This window comes from Tuber melanosporum (assembly GCF_000151645.1).
Source record: "Tuber melanosporum whole genome shotgun sequence assembly, scaffold_5, strain Mel28".
NCBI classification, from domain to species: Eukaryota; Fungi; Ascomycota; class Pezizomycetes; order Pezizales; family Tuberaceae; genus Tuber; species Tuber melanosporum.
Window position 1 is genome coordinate 1,474,073 of NW_003299095.1, and position 21,890 is coordinate 1,495,962.

The window sequence follows — 21,890 nt, forward strand, 5'->3', positions numbered from 1 at the left end:
TTTCTTGACATGTTGCTAGGGAATGCAGAAACACTTGTTCAGTTCGATTGGGGGCGGTTGCAGAGATGTTGAGGTTCCCATAGCACTGTACTCGAGCACTGTACTAGTACTGTGCAGTACCAGAAAGGTACAGTGCTAGTACGGACTCATTACTTTGCAGTCCCTGTATGCCACTTAAACTCCAGGAAGAAACGCTTTGAGACGAGGTAAGAATAAATAACTTGCTGAACGCGGGTGCGGACGGGTTACTGTGTGGGTTGTGGACCATCGTTCCGTTCACTCGCAATTCACGCGACGATATCATAAGGACTCGTATAAATAGGTTCATATGATAATATGATAAATGACTGCTTGAAGCCCCTTAGCCGGTAAAACGACCGATCCGTTGTTGGGACGTCCATATAAGCTTTAGGTCGGACCAGCCCTACAGCTAGCCAAGAGAGTCCCTGCGCTAATAGCATTTCCGGCTTAGAACCCGCTACGCTACCGGAGTATCTTGGCGAATAGAAGGGCATCAAGGGCCCCCACCTTATTGAGCCGCACGGATGAGATCGTCAGCTAAAGAAGAAAGGCAACGTACACAAGTACTTTCCTTGGGGGTATCCGGGACTCGTAATAACGGCTGCCGCGTAGTCACTGTTTTTGTTATTACTTTCGTTTCTCGTGCCCCCTCCCTCCTCCTCCTTCTCCTCGCCTTTTCCTCCTCTCCAGTCTCGAAGTATTTTTACCCCCCCTCCACCACTCCTTGCTGCTTGACCTTCCCGTGGATTCCTCCTACTGTACGTACGCTTTGCGGCTTTTGTAGTTGTAGGAAGGCTCCCCGCATAGGAACTGATCAGCACCCCCGCCCAATCCTTCTCGCCAAAGGTGCCTGGCTTGTTCTAGGGGCTGTTATCCATTACCGTGGTGCAGTTTTTCCCAGGGAAAACACAATGGAGCCCCAATGGGAGTCGAAGGCTGCTCAAGCTGCAACTGAGGAGGATTGGTCTGTTGCTTTTGTCCATGCCGGAGCCGGTTATCATTCCGTCCCTAATGAGCCTGCTCATCGCGAAGCTTGCGCCTCGTCAGTAGCCTGTGCCTCTCCTTTTCCTTTCCTCTTCCCCGCTAGCGGGGAGGACTGCTACGCGATATGACGTTTTTCTAACATTTTATTTTATCTTTCTGGCAGGGCTTGCCGGGTTGCAATTGCGTTTCTCAAGAATGGTGGGTCCGCGACGGATGGTGTTGAAATGGCTTTGAAAAGCTTGGAAGATAATGAGATTACCAATGCTGGTTATGGGAGCAATTTATCTTTGGATGGGACAGTTGAGTGTGACGCCTCTATTATGGAAGATAGTGGGCGTTCTGGTGCTGTGGGAGCCGTTTGGGGTAACTGTTACCGTTTACAAATCTCATTGGCTATTGCCCTCAGTGTGCTAACCGGTTCATAGCATTTAAAAACCCTTCGGCACTCGCCCGCCTCGTCCTGGACAATGCTCGTAAACCATTATCACTCAAGAGGGTCCCTCCTATCTTCTTAGTCGGCCATGGTGCTCTTGCCTATGCGAAAGAACATTTCTTCCCCGAGGTTGATAACAAAGCATTAATCACTAAGCATGCACACGCTCGCTGGAACAAGTGGAGGAAAGAGCTTGATACAGCAGAGCAGGAGGAGCGAGCAACGAATAAACGCCAAAGAGCGGGCCGACGTCCCACCTCCGCGGCTAAGCCAGCGGTGGAAAAAGCCACTGTGAGGGCACCAATACAGCCAGACAACGAAGATCTGGTTACAGACACTGTCGGTTGTATTTGTGTTGACCGTTGGGGAAATGTTGCTGCCGGAAGTAGCTCTGGAGGAATCGGGATGAAGCATCGTGGCAGGGTTGGGCCGGCAGCATTGATTGGCGTTGGAACCTGGATTGCTCGTGAAGGCCAGTCGGTTGTCGCAGCCACATGCTCTGGTAAGATCCTTATTCAACTCTTTGGATTCCCGTAGGTAAATGTCCCTAACGATGATTGATGTAGGCACTGGTGAACAAATGGCTCATACACTTATTGCTTCCAAAACTGTTGACCGGATAATCGCTATGGAAGACGAGATTGAGGGCCTGAGGAATAGTATTGAGGAAGACTTTATGGGTTGGTTGGCTCAATGATGGGTTGAACATGTGGGATATTGTTTGCTGATGGCTGATAGGTTCGAGAATTGTCAAAGAGTCGCCCATGTCTTCTGCAGTAGGTATCATGGCTGTCAAGATTGACAAAGACTCTTCAAAAGGTAGAATCAAGTTTCTCTACGGGCACACCACTGACAGCATGGTATTTCACTCTTCCATCATTTTTCCTCGTGGTTCAATATCAGCGCAAGTTGATTTCTCGTATTCTAACATGGTTATCTATAGGTAATGGCTCACATGACCCCATCCATGAAGGACCCCGAGACTATAATGTCCCGCAATAGGAATAACCCCGAAACATGCATTGGAGGGAAATCTATTCGAGCTTCTAAGCTTGCAGTGGAGTGAGCCCCCAATGAAATTAGTGATTGGCAAAACACCCGCTGCCGAACAAAGGTGAGAAAAGACATGGCGGAATCCGCAGTACTCAAAGACCCGTTGTACTAATTATACAATTATATGGGCAAAGCCTAACTGTCGATAGACACTGTTTGACCCTGTAGTAATATTACTAGCAACCGCTCTTATCCTCTCGCTTGCGCTTTCTCTTCCTTGCTTTCTGGTGGGGGTGTAAAAGTTTTTGCTTTGCATTTCATGCATGGGTATGGTTGTTGGTTTAGCATGAGCAACGGAGGATCATTTTTCCTCCTACGAAGCTGGAGTTCCTGGAGTACTGGTGGCAGATGCCTCGTTTGAAAAGGAGGTGGCTTTCGATTGCTTGAGTTTTTTCGTCTTTTTCTTTTTTGTCAATACCACAGCGGGTTTTCCACCGAAGTTTCCAAGGGCGGAAATGTCGAGTTTGGTGTTGCATGTGGTGCAGATGGCGCCTTCGGGCGGGGTGCAAAAGACTATATGGGGACCAGCCAAGCGGCGGCCATGGGCGTCAGTGCTCAAAAGCATGCATAAAATAGAACAAATAAACAGTGCTACGAGCAATATGTTCGAGGAGAGGAGTTGTGAGAGGGCGGTTTTTCCAGAGCTTCCGGTTCCTATATTTGAAGATTGCTCGCGAATTTCGGCCAACGCAAGGAATTGTCCTGCAAAGGCGCGATGCATCCAATGGAGCGAGACCATTCTGCTCAGCCTCCCGTCCCTGAGGATATAAGAGCCAAAGCATCCTCCGCATTCACATTTCACTATTTATACTCTGCCCCCTTCCTACCTAACCGCATCCCCAAAACACAGGGGAACAGGGACGGCTTACTTGACAAGCATATCGAGCACACAAACCCAATATCCACCACATTCTTATGGCAGAAGCACGCGGCGCGGAAGTCTACATTAACCTGCGTTGGTGGAACCAGATGCCGGCGAGTAGCAGTGTCCGGGATAAAGCACATCTATCCAATCAAAACTTTAGCTAGTGATCTTGTGAGGAGATGGGTGTGTCAGTAGGAGCGAACCATCAAATACTGCAAAAGGCTCTCCGGATGTTCCAACTGCATGTATATACCTCTAGTAGTATCGGACGCCTGCTGCAGAAACACGGTCTCGCCAGCAACCTTACATATATCAATTGGTATTTTCTAATTCCGTTAGCCATCCATCCACCCATCGTCTATCCAATGGACTACAAAAACGAACTTTCCTCTGCGCCGCGAATATCGAATTCATAACAGGAACGTACTGCTCCGCCAGGTCGCCGGAAACACTGACCACCAAGATTCTAGCATTCATGCTAGTAACCTCCCCGACAGCTCCCGCCGTCGCCGTCGCCGTCGCCGTCCCCACCTTCCCACCACCATCCTTCCCACCCACGACGCCACCACTATCATCAACCCTAACCAAGCGATTAACGTACCCCAACGCAAGCCCCAACGCACCGGCCATCATAGTCTCCTTCGCATCCACCAACTCACTGGCCGTCGTCTGGCGCATGAGCTCGGCGAACGAGGCCTGCACTTGATCCTCTATCAGGCGGAACTGGCGGTACTTGTTTGCGTCGCGGAATGGATCTTCACTGCCGCCGCTACCGCCGGCGGCGGTGGTGGTAGAAGTAGTGGTTGGGTAAAGGAAGCGAGCAGACCTCGTATGCGAAGCGATGACCGCGACACGATTCGCGTGCGAGAAGGCCATGTGCACGTTTAGGAATATAAGTATGGAAGCTAGAGCTCGCTCTAGCGGGAGTGTCGCTGAGAGGGTGGACCAGGCGTAGGGGTTTGTGTCGAGGATTAGGACTAGTAGGGAGGGTTTTTCTGGGGCCCCCGTTAGAATAGTTTTGGAGGAGGGGGATGGAGGAGGGGGTGGTACCGTCGACGGATTGGGAGTAGTGGGCTGAGGCGTCTACTGTGTCCATTTTGAATGTATTCACCCGTTCGTGGGGTGTTGAGTGGTGGGGTTGGTATTATATAGGTGAATGGGCAAGGTGAAGAGTTGAGGTTGAGATAAAGTAAAGGTGGACTTGACCACACGCAAGGATGTGGTCGGAAAGGCTTGGCGGTGGGTTCTGGTGAGGGGTTGACGAGTGATCGGTTATGGAGTTACTAACAGACTTATCCTGAGTTGAATTGCTAATGAATAGGTGCGCTCATTCTCGATATAAACGCCCGAGAGTGTATTAGCAAATAAAGAGCCCAGATTTTGGATTAGTAGCCTTAGCTCTATTACCCCCGGATAGCGAGTCTCACAACTACCGGCACTCCAGCAGTGGGCGGCGAGGGGAAAAAAAACCGTGTATGATATGATAGTCAAGCACCATAATTCGGAGGATATATCTATAGCTAACCCAGCATCCGAGGCCCATCCTCCAGAGCACCACCGCCCAGAACCCTACGAGTACAGTACAATACAGTAGTACACTTCCCCTCCTATCATACATCACTTTGCCCCCCACGCCCGCGTAAACACTGCAAGCATCTCCTCCGCAAGCTGGCCTCCAACCTTTCCATCCAACCACTTCTTCAAATCCCCCCAAAATACCTCATCCACAACGACCCCTTCCCCCCCCCCCTCCTCCTCCTCACCCCCGCCACCACCACCGCCCATAATCATAACACTAACCACAACCTCCTCCTCCCCTGCCTTAACCCCGACCTCCTCCAGCGTCTTCAAGTCGCCGAGTACCCTCCCCTTCAGCAATAACTTGATCTTTTCAATCGGTATCTTGCCCGCCGTAGATAATTGGTGCTTCAGCGAGATTATGCTAGTGGACAGGGGCGTCGCGGGGAGGTTGTGGGTTATCGAGGTGCCGCGGAGGGAGCGGAGGGTTATGTTCGCTTTGGCAATTTAGTAATGGTGATTGATAGTTGAATGGGAGGGGGGGGATAAAAGTACCGGTTGGGGTGGAAGAAGCAGTGGAGGAGGAGGTGGGGGAAGCTTTTTTAGACTTTGGCTTTGCAGTTCTGGGGAGGGTGTACTGGGTTTTGGATAGTTAGTATTGGATATCGGACGGATGGATGGGTGGATGGGGGGATGTACGGGAGTGCGGGCCGGGAGCTTGCGCGCGTCCTCACAAAAGTCGGCATTGGTGCGGATTGGTCGAGAGCTCAGGGTAGAGAGGAATTGCTTGGTGAAGCTGAGTTCCGTCATTGTGGTTGGAGATGTGGGATAGGCTTGGTTCGAGGTATGATAACTAACTTCGGAATGAGGTGGGGTTGAATGAAGGTTCGGAGTTACCCTCCCTAATACCGTGGGGTGTCAAATAAACGCCCCATCATACGGGGTATGATATCCCTTCGTTTGATGCCGAATTTCACGGCTTTTTAGCGTGCATCCGGCGTTGTGATCAACAAAAGCCATCCCTGGATACAGCTAAAGTATGACATCGGGTTAAATAAGGGGTACTAAGTCACGCTAATAATGGTATGAAAAACCCTTGTGCTTGAGAAGTGGTGTAGTGCCAATAATAGAGAAAATTCAGTATCGTACTGCTCAGCAATGGCCATGATGGAAATAAGATGATCAGTGTAGACTAGATTCGTTCCCGATTACACAAATAGGTTAGTATTTCAACACTCTAAATTGGTCTAAACGCCCCCAGTCATTTGGGGGATAATCCGGGAGATCCATTCTCTCTCTTCGAAATACTCGTAGAATCTGGTTTGGTGTAGCACTAATCTAGACTGGTGACCTTTAGCTTAAGCAACAAAATCAAATGAAGGGATGATATGATACGTCGCAACCAAAGTAAATTATCACACTGGTGCCTTAACAAAACCCTGTAATCTGTCGGCATCAGGGCACTATCCTCCCACCCTACAATCTCTTGTATCATATCACCTCTGGGATATAATCCCTTCGTTCGTATGCCGAATTTCACCTACTTTTAGTGCGCGACAGCGTAAGGATCAACCAAGGAGTAACGATTTTAAGCAAAGAGGCTATACCAAGAAAAAATTAAGTGAAAGGAAAAACTAACCGTAAAGAGAAGAAAGATAAACGCTGCAGACACCTAGTAAGAAATTTGAAAGTCATGATACTTTTGCATACAAAAGGTTTTACATAAGAGCACTTTACAAAATGAGCATTGAAAATTGCTATATTGAACCCACCATTTTGGGCCATTGGGATTGTGGAATAGGGTGGTCAATTCAGGCTTTTTTGAAAGATACTGGCAGAAGAGATAGTAGTTCCTTTTGTGATGGGCTTTTTCTAAGCTGTGGTCACCAGGTAGAAGACGGTATGAATTCAGATCATAGTGTTTTGTAATATAAGAGCCAGCTCCTCAGTTGCCTCGGTGGTGAATTCTGGATGAAGAAGAGTGTAAATTAGGAAGTGGAGCAGTGGGGGCAGGTAAGATCCTTGAATGGTGAAATCCTTCAAGAACCAAGTTTCAAGCAAGTCGAGTACGGTAAAAACTATGAGCAGACCAGGATTTACACTTAGGACTAAGGAAGAAGTATGTGCCTGTAGGAGAAAGGGAACTTGAGGATGAGGATGAAGAGATGAGACTGCTCAGAAGAGTAGAAAAATAAACCTGCAATAGGAGGAAGGAATTTATAATAGAAGTGTCAAGTAGCTAAAAAAATAAAGAAAACCAGTTACGACAGGTAAGAAGTTAAGTGTAATAGTAGCTGTGCCGCTGGTCTGTAATATCAACACCTCTCATATAGTCATTATAATTGACTGATAAGAGTGGTATTCACACCTGTTGGACATGGTCTTCATCCTATCTAACCCTAATAAGTTCTGAATTAGCTGGAGTAATGCGAGGTCATTTGCGTATTTGGGTAGAGAAATTTCTTTCCTCCCGCATACACTCATGATAGGTGGTGAGAAAGCAAACAACATTCTTATCTTGCCAAACAACTGCAAGAACATCAGTAGAAACAACTCCTGATAGAATATTCCAAGGAAGTTGAGAGGTATGCTTATTAAACTTAAGGATAGGAGGATATTTTGCTGAGTTTGGCCTAGTAGTCTCACAGGCAGCAATGGAATATTCTTGTAAAGCTTTAAATAAAAGGATATTTGAAAAGTAGTTATCACAAGAGAGAACAAACTGATGGTCGGCATAGGGAAGTGACATCATTAACTGAAAAACTACTGAAGAGGTGGGAGAGAGAGCCTGTTGACTGGATCCATAATAGAGACATCTTCGTAGATCAGAAAATTTATCTACCCAAGATGTAAACATGAAAGCATATATGTATTTGCGCTTACACCAAGCTAACATCTTAAAACCCTGTGGGATAGACTTTGCTTGCATTATCACAGTATGTACCAATTTTCCTGTGAACTATGCCATCATTTCATTAATTACAACATGAGTTGCTGAAAGCAAATATAACTGAAATCTTTGTTCTAAATTGGCTGTAAGAGGTTGTAGCTTTTGAGTTTAATACTGGCATGCTGGTAGCTGGCTGGAATTCAGGTGATCAGAATTGGGCTGGAGTGGGGAAGAGATATGAAAATATATTTTCAGTTGCTTGAATTGAAATTTAGACATATACTTGGTGATTTCATATCTTGGAAACTCATCACTTTTCTCCCAATACAGTTCTATTATCATTGACTTATGAACTTCTATCTATATTTAGAGGCTCATAAATATCATCAGTATTTTAGATGAAGTATCCCATTACTAGTGGTGTCATGAATGTGGCTTGGCATGAAAAAGGTTTTCACATGACGTATAATTATGAGTCATAGATATGTTATTGTTTTGTGTATATGACTCATTCGGGTCATATGATTTGTTATGTTATTGTTTGGTAAGTTTTGCACATGACTCGAGTATGAGTCATAGGAAGTACGCCTGGTGAGTATGTCTTGCAAGTGTGCCTTGCATAGATGATTTATGTTTAGCACATGACCTCGTGAGGAGGTCATGGGTTTCACACAGGTGACTCATTCGAGTCATCTGACTTGTTTATTGTGTTATGATTGGTGTATGAGTTTTCGCACATGACCTCGCTACGAGGTCATGGGTTTTGAACATATGACCACTTTGGTCATATGACTAGTTTGTTATGATTTGGTTTCGCGCATGAGACCACTTTGGGTCACATGACTACTGGCGGAAAGAACACTATATAAGGAGGCCAGTATAGCTGAGGAGGATAGGTTCTTCATACTTTGTTCTAAGTAGTTTTCCTTCTTCTTTCATCTCGTGTTGGACATGAAGGTTCGGTGTCGATCCAATCAGAGCCCTTGATTTCTATCTCACGATAGGCTTTAAGTCTTTAACTTTGAATACCTTCTGGAGGCTTCGTTGTTATACTTCCTCTCATATTTGCTGGAATTTTTTTCTTCCTTTTACTTATCTTTTGGGTTATTTACTACAGTTGCCTCCTCACAGTCACAATGGCTAAGCAAGCCTCTGCCCCCTCTGCCCCCTCTGCTACGTCCACTCTATGTTCGTCAGTGGATTTCTCTTATACCGTTGAGAAGAACTTCACCCTGGGGGCGGAAGTCTCTCGCCTTTGGCATCACATCTCCGTTCTTTCTCGGTGATTTCATCATACTGGGAAAGAGATATCTACCATGTCTACTGCCCTCGAGAATGAATGGGCTATTAATCGCAGTTATTTCACGATGTTGGTGGCTGAAGCTCTTATGGTTATCTCCTTTTTACCTGTCCCCTTGGTCGCTTTGGTTACTATGGTGGTCTTGGTTAGGAGGGGTGGGCTAGACCCTGAGAGTTTTCATGGGTAGTGGTGTGGGTAGACCGGTTCCTGATTCGTCGGGGCCGCTTGAGGCCCTTGCTCCTGGTGTGGATGGGGTGGATCCTGGTGTGGTGACACCAGCTTCGGTAGTATCACCCCCTTTGGAGGGGCAGGTGCCTGAGTCCTCTGTGGCTGAGCCTGTGGCTGGTCAGAGTAATGCCTCTGGTGGCATCCCTCCTGTGGTGGTGGGTGGTAATAAGGGTGTCCCGTTCACTCCTGTTACTAGACCTACGCTTGGGAGTGGGAAGAGGAAGAGAAACAAGAAGTGCTGGGTCAAACAAGACCAGACCTCACCTGTGCCACTTGTCCCCGATTTGGAAGAGTCATCACCTTTGCCGGTTCGCTACCACAAACTGGCTACTACAGAGTCTGTGGCAGGTTTGCTGCCTGCGGAGCGAGCTGAGGAGTTGGAGGCGGAGGTGAATACCTGGACATGTTCGGTCAAGTGCCGATGGCTTGGGGACTATCTCATTCTGGCTACTTCTGTTGAGGTTTTTGGACTGCACTACCGCTGTGGTATCCCCCTAATTCTCTATGACGGTTTGTACCCCCTTAGATAGGGAGCCTTCACCCTGTAAGTTAGCTTTCCCTCAGGTCTACGCACTTGGGTGTTGTGTATTTCTTTTCTTTGAGATTGGGGATGTATGCCGGAGTGGTCAGCGGAGTGTTCCAGGATTATTGAGTGGGGGCACTCAGGTGGGTTTCTATTGTGGAGGAGGTTTTATGGGGTCACATTCAGGTGGTGGTAGTGGAATCTTTGTATTTTGTACAGGTAACTTGGCTGGTGGGTAGGCTGAGCTGAGGAGGGCTTTTCATTACCATTAATGTCTTTGTATTTAGTGTTTGTGTTCGGGCATGGCACGGGCATGTTTGAGGTATGGGGTTGGAGGTTTAGTTAGTTCGTAGTTAGTAGTATCTGAGATGCAACAACCTGGAGGCTTGGCCCTGGGGCTCGTTGTATGCTAGTATTGGCGGTACCAGTTTAAATGAAATTAGATTGAATTCTAAGTACTTTTCCTACTTCTTTCACCCCGTGTCGGACATGAAGGTTTGGTGTTGATCCAATCAGAGCCCTTGATCTCTATCTTACAATAGGTTTCAAGTCTTTAACTTTGAACACCTTTTGGGGACTTTATTGTTATACCTCCTCCTACGTTTGCTGGAAGTCCACTCTTCCTTTTACTTATCTTTTAGGTTGTTCACTACAGTTACCTACTTATGGACGCAATGGTTAAGTGAGCCACTGCCCCCTCTGCCATGTTTGCTCTATGTTCGTTAGTGGATTTCTCTTGTACCGTCGAGAAGAACTTCGGACTGGAGGCCGAAGTCTCTTGCCTTCAGCATTACATCTCCGTTCTTTTTCCGCAATTTCATCACACTTGGAAAGAGATATCTGCCTTGTCAGCTGCCCTCGAGAATGAACGTACTGTTAATCACGGTTATCTCATGATGTTGGTGGCTAAATCTCCTATAGTTATCCCCTCTTTGTCTGTCCTCTCGGTCGCTTTGGTTACTATAGTGGTCTCGCTTGGGGTGGGATGGGCTAGACCCTAGGACTTCACAGTATCCAGTGCAGGAGCTCCCTCAGGGGAATATTGCGCTACTGGTTATCTCAGCTCCTCCTGCAGCTTCGGTTGTAGGTGGTGGTATGGGTGCACTGGTTCCTGATTTGTTGGAGCCGGTTGAGGTGCTTGCTCCTAGTATACGTGGGGTGGATCCTGGTGTGGTGATACTAGCTGCGGTATTATCACACCCTTCAGGGGGGCAGGTGCCTGAGTGCTCTGTAGCTGAGCCCGTGGCTGGTCAGGATAACGTCTCTAGTAGTATCTCTCCTGTGGTAGTGGGTGGTGATAAGGGTAGCCTGTTCACTCCTGTTACTAGACCTGCACTTGGGGGTGGGAAGGGAAAAAGAAACAAGAAGCAGCAGGTCAAACAAGACCAGACCTCACCTATACTACTTGTCTACGACTCGGAAGGGTCATCACCTTAGTCGGTTCGCGATCGCAAACTGGCTACTACAGAGTCTGTAGTGGGTTCACCACCTGTGGAGCAAGCTGAGGAGTTGGAAGAGAAGCTGAATACCTGGGCCTGTTCAGTCAAGTGCTAATGGCTTGAGGACTATCTCATTCTCACTGCTTCCATCCAGGTTTTTAGACTGTGCTGCTGGTGTGGTACCCCTCTGATTCTCTACGACGGTTCATACCCCCTTGACTAGGAAGCTCTTGCCCTCTAAATTGGCATTTCCTCAGGTCTACACGCTTGGATGTTGGGTGTTTCTTTTGTTTAGGAATGTGGATAAGTGCCGGAGTGGTCAGCAGGGTGTCTCGGGATTATTGAAGGGGGGCACTCAGGTAGGTTTCTATTGTAGAGGAGGTCTTTGCAGTGTCACATTCAGGTGGCAGTAGTGGAATTTATGTATTTTGTATGGGTAACTTGGCTGGTGGGTAGGATGGGCTGGGGAGGACTTTTCTTTACCATTAATGGCTTTGTATTTAGTGTTTGTATTAGGGTATGGTGCGGGTATGTTTGAGGTATAGGGTTGCAGGTTTGGTTAGTTTGCAGTTAGTGGTATCCGGGATGCAAGAACCTGGGGACTTGGCCCTGGGGCTTGTTGTATGCCAGTATTGATAGTACGAGTTTAAATAAAATTAGATTGAATTCTAAGTACTTTTTCTACTTATTACAATAATGAATATAAACACCTTTATATTCTTTATCATTATCACGACCATTATTATTATTACGCCAAAGAGAACTCTTCATGGAGGAGAGTTAGAGAATGCGGATGATAGCCGTTTCTAATAGAAGACAAAAGGTCTTGTACCATCGGTAACGTAGGCATAGGCCTAGAGCTCTCGTAAGACTAAGAAGGAAAAGAAGAGAAGTATCATTCCCTGTCGCCAAGAACTAACACTTCTGAAGGGGGATTGTTACATTACAAAGTGTCACGTTGAGTGAGGCCGAATGATATAAGATGGCTTCCTTCAACCCAGACAGGAAAGGAGATATCATTATCGACGATCAAAACCTTAATCTAGAGAGATTTAGCGACGCCTTAGATCACGTTTTGGCAGAGCCCTAGAGGGCAGCAAGTCCAGTAACCCCAGACAATAGGTCATTGGTCGATAGCTTCCATACAGGAACTCCACAGCCAGAAAGAATGTCGGGATCAGTAGCACCTAGGCTACCAGCCCTGGCTGCTCTGGTACTAGGTACCAGTATACTTGGAATGACTGAGGACTAGTTTCAAATATTTCTCGCAGTAACATGAAATACAGGTCAAGGAAATATCCAATGGCCAAAAGCCAAAGAACCTGACAAATATGAAGGAGCTGAAGATAAACTACGAATATTCTTAGCACAATGCAAAGGATACTTTGCAGTTAAGTGGTATGGAGAATATCACAATGAGATTAAGATTCCCTTTGTAGAATCTCTATTGAGAGAACTCGCTAGACAATGGATTATGCCTTTCAAAGATGGAAGAAAACAAAGAGAATGTGTCATGTATGTGGAATTCAAAGCAACCCTCTTTGAATAGTTTGGAGATCCTAACGCTAAAGAAACAGCGAGGTGGAAGTTGGAGAAACTCTATCAAGGAAAACAAATCTTTTTGAAATACTGGAATGAATGTCGACTATTGGAATACGAGGCAGAATTTGACAACACGACTCTCTACAGCATTTTGCTAAGGAACTGCAGTGAGAGACTGTGAGCAGCGTGGAGAATTTGTAACCTGCACTACACAACTTTAGAACAATTTGCAAGATGGGCGATTGATAAGGAAAGCAAACTGAACATAGTTCAGAACAATTCGGAAAGACCTATAGCATACAGGATAGTCGAATTATACAGGAATGTGGATGGAACTTTCAGACCGCAAGTAGCTTGGAGCGAAAGCAGAGTACTACTACCAGGTGAACCAATAGAATTGAACAAATCAAGAGCAGGACCAGCTCTGAATTTATTCAAAGAAGAATATGTGAGAAGGATGAACAGGAAACTCTGCTTAAGGTACGGAAAAGCAGGACATTGGATATGGGAATGCTGAAGCCGATCTGACAATAGATACTAAGGGACAAAGACGACTGGAAACAATCGCTTTGAGTTTCAGAAAAAGAGTAACATCTACAAGATAATTGCTGAGGACTTACTGGCGAAAAGCAATGAGGGTTTCCAGTAAATAGTGGTCTGAGAGACTCAAGATGCAGACCTGGAAAACCCATCAAGTTGGCAAACTACTCTACGGTACTACACACACAACAAGGAGAAGGAGACTGAGATTATGTGATGATCAAGATAAAGATATACAATGAAAAGCACGAAGAGATAACAATACATGCAATGCTCGACTCGGGGGCGACCGAAGATTTTATCAACCAGGAAATTTGTGACAAATACAGTCTGAACACCAAGAAAGCAAAGAAAGTCAGACAAGTCTACTTAGTAGACGGGAGGCCAAGTGCAATGGGTCCTATAATCAACATGGCGGAAGTACCTATGGATATTGACAGCCATAGGGAAATGGCAACCTTCCAGGTAGTAGATCTTAAGAACCATGAGATAGTCCTAGAAATACTATGGTTATAAAGACATAACCCAATGATTGATTGGAATGAGAATAAAATAACCTTCACCGGTAAACTATGTGTAACACAATACCTCAACAGTTCACTAGTGGTCTACTCAATACTAATATGAGAAGCAGAAGAAGAAACTTTGCATGCAAAGTTCACCAAGACATGGCAAGACAAGAGAGTCTGGATACAAAAACTGGACCAAGGAGGAAAAGTACCTACCAAGGGTTCGAAGAGAGCAGCAGGACACGACCTGTATACTAATGAGAGAACCAAGATACCTGGTAATGGGCAGGCAATGATTGCAACAGGAATAGCTATTGGACTACCAGAAGGCACCTGTGGACAGATAGTACCCCGCAGTAGTCTAGCAGTCAAACTCTGACTTATGACTAATGTTGAGGTAATCGACGTCGACTACACAGGTGAAATCAAGGTGGTCTTGGCCAACATGGTTCAAGAGAACTAAGAAGTCCAGAAAAGTGATAGAATCATACAATTGATCATTGAAAGGATCAACAACGAAGACCTACCCGAAGTAGATCAACTAGAAGAAATCATAAGAGAAAACAAGGAGTTTGGAAGCACAGACCAACCACAGCCCGATACAACAGAAAGAGTTGAGATCAAAGAGATCACAGCACAGGCCTTCTGAACATACTATCGAAGAGAAGACACTACAGGAGTTCTCAAATGGACATATAAAGACAAAAAAGCCGTCCTAGTAAAAATCAACATCAGCATAATGCTAGCAATCCAAGATAAGAAGTATCAGAGTAAAAAGAGATAAAAAGAATTGATTCCAAAAGAATATCATCAATTCATGAATCTATTCCAGGAAGAGGAAGCCACTGGGCTACCACCCAGGAGACCAGGAATAGACCATGAGATTTAGCTAGCAAGAACGAAAAAATGGGAAAACTGAAGAAAATTCATTACAAGAAGCTATATTCCCTAGGAGAGGCAGAACTCGAGGAACTCAGAAAATATATTGAATAAAACCTGAATAGGGGATGAATCAGAGACTCCTTTGGGTTGGGAGAATCTTCTATACTTTTCATCAAAAAGATGGATGGAAAAATGAGACTCTGTGTGGACTACAGAGTACTCAATTCAGTTATCAAGAAAGATTGATACCCGCTGCCCTTGATTGGAGAAGCACTAGACAGATTATGATTGGCTAAATACTTCACCAAATTAGATATCAAGGATGCATACCACAACATACGGATCAAAGCAGGAGATAAATGGGAAACAACATTCGCTTCAAGATATGGAATGTTCGAATACCGGGTCATGCCTTTTGGATTAACCAATATACCGGCTTTGTTCTAATGATGGATTAATAAGGTACTTAACAAGTCCATCGACATAAGTTGTATCATATATCTGGATGATGTGCTCATCTATTTGGAAAATATGCAACAATATTAGAAGGACATCAGCAACATCATAGTTGCAATACAGGGATCAGGGATGAAAATCAAACTAACAAAGTGCGAATTCTATAAGGAAGAAACCAAATACCTAGGATTCATCATCAATCGAAGTGGTGTAAAGGTTGACCTAGTCAAAACGGCAGCTATATAGGATTGGGTAAAACCTAACAACAAAATGGATATTCAATGCCTCATAGAATTCTGCAACTTTTATTGAAGGTTTATAGAAGGATTTGGCAGGCTTGCAAAACTACTCTATAACTTAACCAAGAAAAATAAGAAATAGGAATTGGGAGAAATAGAACAAAAAGCATATGATGCAATCAGAACACATCTGACATCAGTACTGATACTGGTCCATTTCGACCCAAGTTAAAGAATAATGATCGAAACAGACGCCTCCAAGTATGTATGCTCAGGCATACTGTCACAACAGTGCGAAGACGGAAAATAGCGGCCAGTATCTTATCAGTCCAAGACAATAACTTCCACGGAATGCAACTATGATGTTGCGAACAAAGCACTATTAGCAATAGTTCAGGTATTAAAGAAGTAGAGGAGATATGTCCTGAACAATAATCAGCCTGTCTGAGGTCTCACTGATCACAAAATTCTGGTCCCATTCATGACCACGAAGGAATTGAACAACCGTCAAATAAGATGGATAGAACAACTCAGCAAATACAACTTCAAGATTGAATACCAACCAGGAAAAGGGAGCAGAAAGCTGGATGGTCTCATAAGGATTGCAAGCGACGAACCACAGAGAAAAGATGACGACAGGATTAAACAGAAAACATGAACGCTTTTACCAAAAGCCTACTTCCATGTAATGGAAGTTATTGAATTCATATCTGAGGAAGAACATGGAATCAAGAAGGCAAACAAAGAGGACAAAACAATTCGGGCAATAAGGAAAGCATTAAAGGAAGAAAAAAGGGAGATGAATAGAATTGCTCTAATTTTATGCCGATGGGAAGATGGAAACATGTGGTAATCATGCCATAGTTGTGGCTTTGCAGCCACAACCCTTAGCTGCTCACTCGCTTGCAACCTGGGGCACCCTTCCAGAGTGCCTGGTAGCTCGACATGACTTTACAGCTCAACATAAATTGTGGTTCAGCACAAATCTTTGTAGCTCAACATAACTTTTTTGTGGCTAAACAGAACTTTTTTTATGGCTTAAATTTTGTTTGTAGGTTAAGGTGAATGACAGTATAAAGAAACTTTATTAGTCAATATAACTTTCTCATAGCATTTATAGGTAGCATAATACTAGTAGATTATTATTTGTTTAGAGCTTAACATATTATTGCAGTTTAAGCTATTGGGGCAGCATGGTGTAATCTTATAGCTGAATATGACTTTGAAGTATAATGGAACTCTATTGCTCAATGGGATCTCATATTCTTATTGATCTTTACCATTGAACTTCAATGAATCTCGATTTCTTATAATTCTATTCAAAATCTATTGTTTACAGTATTGTATTTTATATATAGATGTATTAAAGTTAAAGCTTGACTGCTACAATTATCCAGTACTTACCAACTTAATTTTCAAACAATCTTCCAAATATATCCTTTCTACCATTACTGTCAATCTGTTCAGAGTCCCCCAGAGCCTATTCTTATAATACCAATTTCCCATATACAATTACCATCATGGTACCAGTACCAGCTACTATTATGCTTCCTAGTCAATAGGTAGAGCCTTGCGAATATACCAAGATCCGAATTCAATCTATAATTGCCTCTCTTGAAGATATAGAGCATGAGAAACCGAATCTTGTAGCACTTGCCCACTAGGATGAAATTCCAGAATCCAGACTTTGAGTATGGTGGCATAGAGTCCCATCAAAATATGATAGAGAAGCAACCAACAGGAGACTGTCTGAAGACCAAGAACTGGTAGTGTGTCAATACCTGGACTACCTGGACGCAATAGGGACAAGTGCCCACCTTCTGATAGTTTCTGATTGCGCAAATACTATTTTGCAGTATTCCCATGGAGGCTATCATTCAGTTCCTACGTTTAGAGACCACTAGGCTAGATGCTTTATGATTCATTATCCCGAGTATTCAATTTGAAAATAATGCAATTTTGATATCAACAAAAAGAATGCTCATCAATCCAATGAGATCAAATATTGGTTTGAGCGATACCATGCAATCTGCGAGAAGTACAGTATTGAGGATCAAGACTGGTACAATTTTGATGAAAGGGGCTTCAGAATTGTTGAGGGCTGGGACCAGGAGATAATTATGTGGGATCCATTACGACCATCATACCTTGGAAGCTCTGCAAACTGTGAGCTGATATTTGTTTATGAGACTATCAGCGGTGATGGAGCAGTCATTCTCCTGATAATCACTATTCTGGGAGTTATACATTAAGAGCTCTAGTATACAACAACTAGAATACCAGATGATTATCTTGTAGGAATCTCAGAGACTGGATACAGCAATGATAAATTGTTACCAACGTGGCTGGAGCATTTCAACTACTTTTCTCTGCAATGAAAGGTAGACAATAATTGGCTATTGCTTCTGGATGGATTTGGCTCTCATTGCACTAAGCAGTTCCTTGATTACTATGATAGCTATAAGATGGTTGTCTTCTGCCTACCTCCTCATACCTGTCATCTTCTCCAACACCTTAATGTTGTAGTTTTTTAACAATATAAATACTATCATAGTAAAGCAGTAGAAGCTGCAAGCCATACTGGCTCTGGAGAGTTTGACAAGATAGAATTTCTAGACACAATAGATTCTATCTGACAACAAACCTTCAAACCTTCTACAATGAAATTTGCCTTTAAGGTAACTTGTAACAGGTACAAGTACTTGGTTATTAGTTTTGTTTTATGTTTTGTTTTAAGTATCGCTTTGATACTTGGTTTTGTTTTATGTTTTGTTTTAAGTATTGCTTTGATACTTGGTTTGTTTTAAGTATCGTTTGATACTTGGTTTTGTTTTATGTTTTGTTTTAAGTATCACTTTGATACTTAATTAGTTTTACCAAAGTGTATCGATTGAAACCTTTGATTAGCTTCATTCATGCTAGACATGAACAGATTTGTGTATTTAAAGACTGCCTGTTTCTACGATAGAGAAGGCAGACTTCGACAGACAGTATTTCAATATACTTGGTTGAACGGTTACTTCTTTGTTTCTCAGTACACCCTCGAAGCCTTCTTTAGTTCTCAGCTCTCGCCTCCTCTCTGGAAGAGCAGGCCACCTGCCAACTATCATATCTATTACCGATAACGTGATTAGCACCTTGCTAACATGTTACATTTTTTTAACCTCAGCAAGTGGTTAAGAACTTGTCCCCGGATTTAGGCCTGATCAACCTATCGATATCCACCTCAGAATGCTAGTGGAGAGAAGCGGCAGAATCACGGCATATTCGGCTTCGTCTCAAATCCAAGATAGAGTCTTTGACGACCAGAAGTGGGAAGCAAATCCCACGACAAGACCTTACAAGAAAGAAACAAACCCAGTGCTCTGCTAATGTGCCAGGCGAACCTGCAAACACGGAAGACATACAACCTCCAGGAGAATTCCCTTCTACACCAGCAAAGAAGCCCTCCTTTGAACCACCAATTGACCCCCAATCCAGTAGCGAATCAGACATGGCGAGCACAGGAGGAGGGCACTCTGGAGGAGGAAAATCTCGAGCTCGGCCTGAAGAAGAGGAGGTACCCACAGCATTTGAACCTCCTAAATTTAAGCTCCACCTCTTAGTGAAGTTTACAGGAGAAGGAAAAGACCTCAAGCACGAAGCCTTTGACCGATGGGCGACGGAACTCACACACTATCTTCTCCTGCAAGGGAAAGATGTGGAAGACCCTACAACCGGACTATATATTGGATCATTCTGTGAAGGAAAGGCAACCGACGCATACCACCAATGCTATAAGGATTACGGCGGAAATGTGAGATTAAGAGGATCTACAGTCCTCGATTATTTGAAAGGACGATTCCAATCCTCTATTACCAACGACCTCCTATACAACAAATTCAACCAGCTTCAGCAAGTTAATGGAACGCATGTCAAGAGAATTACAGATATAGCTACAGATCTATTGATGTATCAGGACTGAATGAAGAAAGGAAGCATTTCCAAATACATACTTAAGCGACGATTTTATGATACTATGCATCCTACCCTCCGACCAGAGGTAGAACCTCTCGAGGAAGAAGACGACGATATTGCAACAATAATCACAAGAGCAGAACGAAAGGACGCCATCCTCCATGAAACTAAGGCTTACAAGACACAGTCAGCCTCTAGCAGGAATAGTCAACCACGACACAAACCCTCCAGCAACTCTCAAGACGATACTCCACGAGTTTTCATGAAGAAGACCAAATCCTCTAAAGAATTGAGATGGCAGAAAGGAGAATGTTTTGAATGTGAAAAAACAGAACATATGGCAAAGAACTGCTCTACGAAGAAAGGGAAAGGAAAGGCGATTAAGCAAGAAGCATCGGCCAACAATATTGAGAGTGATAGTGATAATGCTCAATCCAACGAATATGAGGAAATCCATATCGGGTATATCGATGTGGAGTGCAACAGTGTCCGACCTCCGGCTACATTTAAAGCACACACCGCCCTGGAAGGTACAATTCTGATAAATGGCAAAACGGCGCGAGTCTTATTTGACACTGGCGCAATCGGAAGAGACATGATCAGTAACACCTTTATCTCTGTCCATGGACTCCTAACTTGGGACCTTAACCAACCCATACCAGTCAATATAGCAGTAAAGGGGTCATGATCAACAAGTCATAAACCCTGTAGTGTAACTATCCAACTTGGTTCTGCCATCCTACCACCCCAAGAGATGTGGGTTGGAAACCTTGCCAAATATGATACCCTCATATGAATGCCATTTCTCAACCGCCACAAAGCTATAATCACGTGTGGGGAATCAACTATCGATTTCTCAGATTAGAAAGTCAGAGTCTCATGCAAGCCGACAAGCAGAGAGTACCGAGCCGCAGTCTGTGAAACAACTGCCCAATAACTATTGGATGAATACTCTGATGTTTTCCCTGATCAAATACCCAAAGAACTACCGCCTATGAGAGAAGTTAACCACCATATCCATCTCAGAGACTCCTCCAATCTTAAGAACCAACCCACCTACTCTATCCCGGACGCATACAAAAGCCCACTATGTGACTGGATCAACCAACAACAAAGAAGAGGAATCATCTACCAAGCAGAAGCCTCAGGTGCCGCTACTATGTTTGTCCAACCCAAAGCAGATAGCAAAAGAATCCGCCCCTTGGTTGACCTCAAACTATGAAATGAAAATACGGTTATGGACAGCTCCGCTATCCCAAACCAAACCCAGATCCTGAATGCAGTTGGATGGGCTAGATTCCGAAGCAAGATTGACTTAAGTGATGCCGACTTCCAAACAAGGCTAGATCCGGAATCCGAACGCTACAACAGTTTCAAAACACCCTTCGGAAGTTTCATTAGCCGAGTTATGTTGTAAGGTGATATGAATTCACCCGCCACCCTTATGCGAATTATGGAAAACCTCCTAAGCGAATACCTACACCATTTTGTTTAGATCTATATCGATGATATTCTCATATTCTCGAACACCAAAATAGAACATGCCTACCATATAGGTTTGGTTTGTACCAAACTAAGGGAAGCTAAATTCTACGCTAGCAGAAATAAATCAATTCTATTTGCCGATAAGCTCCATATCCTAGGACATGTTATAGACGAGGAGGGAATACATGCAGCCCCTGGAAAAATATCCTGTTTAACAGAATGGACAACACCCTGGAATTAAAAGGAACTCATGCGATTCCTAGGACTAGTCAACTATATCTCCCAGTTCCTACCACACTACGCCACTGTGATAGCGCCGCTCACTGACCTTACCGGCAATGCAGAATTTGTCTGGACCCACACTCATGACCAGGCCTTTACCAATATCAAGGAATTGATTAAAAACGCCAATGTTATACGACTTATCGACTGCAACAAACCAGAACCGATATGGCTAATTACTGATACATCGGATGTTGGAGTTAGAGCATGGGTTGGACAAGGAGCCTCTCATGAAATGGCAAGGCCGGTGGCATTACACAGAAGGAAGTTTACTAATTCACAGATGAATTACGGAACAACAGACAAGGAAACCCTCGCTGTGATTGATGCTCTTGCCACATTCAACCACATCCTAATGGGCAACACCTTCACCATTGTCACCGACCATCAGCCCCTTACTAACCTTAAAACGGAAAGGGTTCCTGGAAGGAGAAGAACACGATGGATAGGAGAGATCAGCAAATACGATGAAAAATTATCTATATCCCTGGAAGAACGAACTATTTAGCTGATGCTCTCTCCCGCCTATATGAGAACCAAGAACTCACAGACCCACCTCTTATTCATGACCACACAAGACAAAGCGAAGATAGCCCTGACGATACCTCTTATGAACAAGAACCATTGATGGCTACCGCCAACTCTACCACTCCCGCCAATCCTTTCTCTTACACCATGTACAGAGCTGCCGGAACTGAACGAGGAAAAGACATTGATGACGAATGGAAAGACAATTGCACCCTC

General features: G+C 44.3%; 2 protein-coding genes; one reads left to right on the forward strand and one right to left on the reverse strand.

Annotated features, from left to right (window-relative positions):
- Positions 1 to 932: 932 nt before the first annotated feature.
- On the forward strand, positions 933 to 2,504 carry GSTUM_00008889001 (uncharacterized protein; the record flags this gene model as incomplete). The annotated part of the gene is made up of 6 exons (XM_002840349.1): positions 933 to 1,063; positions 1,169 to 1,368; positions 1,431 to 1,940; positions 2,005 to 2,118; positions 2,177 to 2,298; positions 2,382 to 2,504. 6 exons carry the CDS (start codon positions 933 to 935, stop codon positions 2,502 to 2,504), a joined length of 1,200 nt encoding a protein of 399 aa, XP_002840395.1.
- Positions 2,505 to 2,548: 44 nt separating this feature from the next.
- On the reverse strand, positions 2,549 to 4,515 carry GSTUM_00008890001 (uncharacterized protein). XM_002840350.2 has 6 exons: positions 4,407 to 4,515; positions 3,896 to 4,351; positions 3,741 to 3,853; positions 3,560 to 3,682; positions 3,361 to 3,496; positions 2,549 to 3,004 (listed from the first exon to the last, which is right to left on the reverse strand). Exons 1-6 carry the CDS (start codon positions 4,450 to 4,452, stop codon positions 2,805 to 2,807), a joined length of 1,074 nt encoding a protein of 357 aa, XP_002840396.1. The 5' UTR covers positions 4,453 to 4,515; the 3' UTR covers positions 2,549 to 2,804.
- Between the last annotated feature and the right edge of the window lie 17,375 nt (positions 4,516 to 21,890).

Bases quoted from the DNA above. Each gene is read 5' to 3' on its own strand.
- GSTUM_00008890001 (XM_002840350.2), bottom strand. From the start codon at position 4,452: ATGGACACAGTAGACGCCTCAGCCCACTACTCCCAATCCGTCGACG. The intron at 3,683-3,740 runs GTTCGTTTTTGT...TAACGGAATTAG, and splicing joins TATTCGCGGCGCAGAGGAAA to AAAATACCAATTGATATATG. The intron at 3,497-3,559 runs GTTCGCTCCTAC...TTGATTGGATAG, and splicing joins GCCTTTTGCAGTATTTGATG to ATGTGCTTTATCCCGGACAC.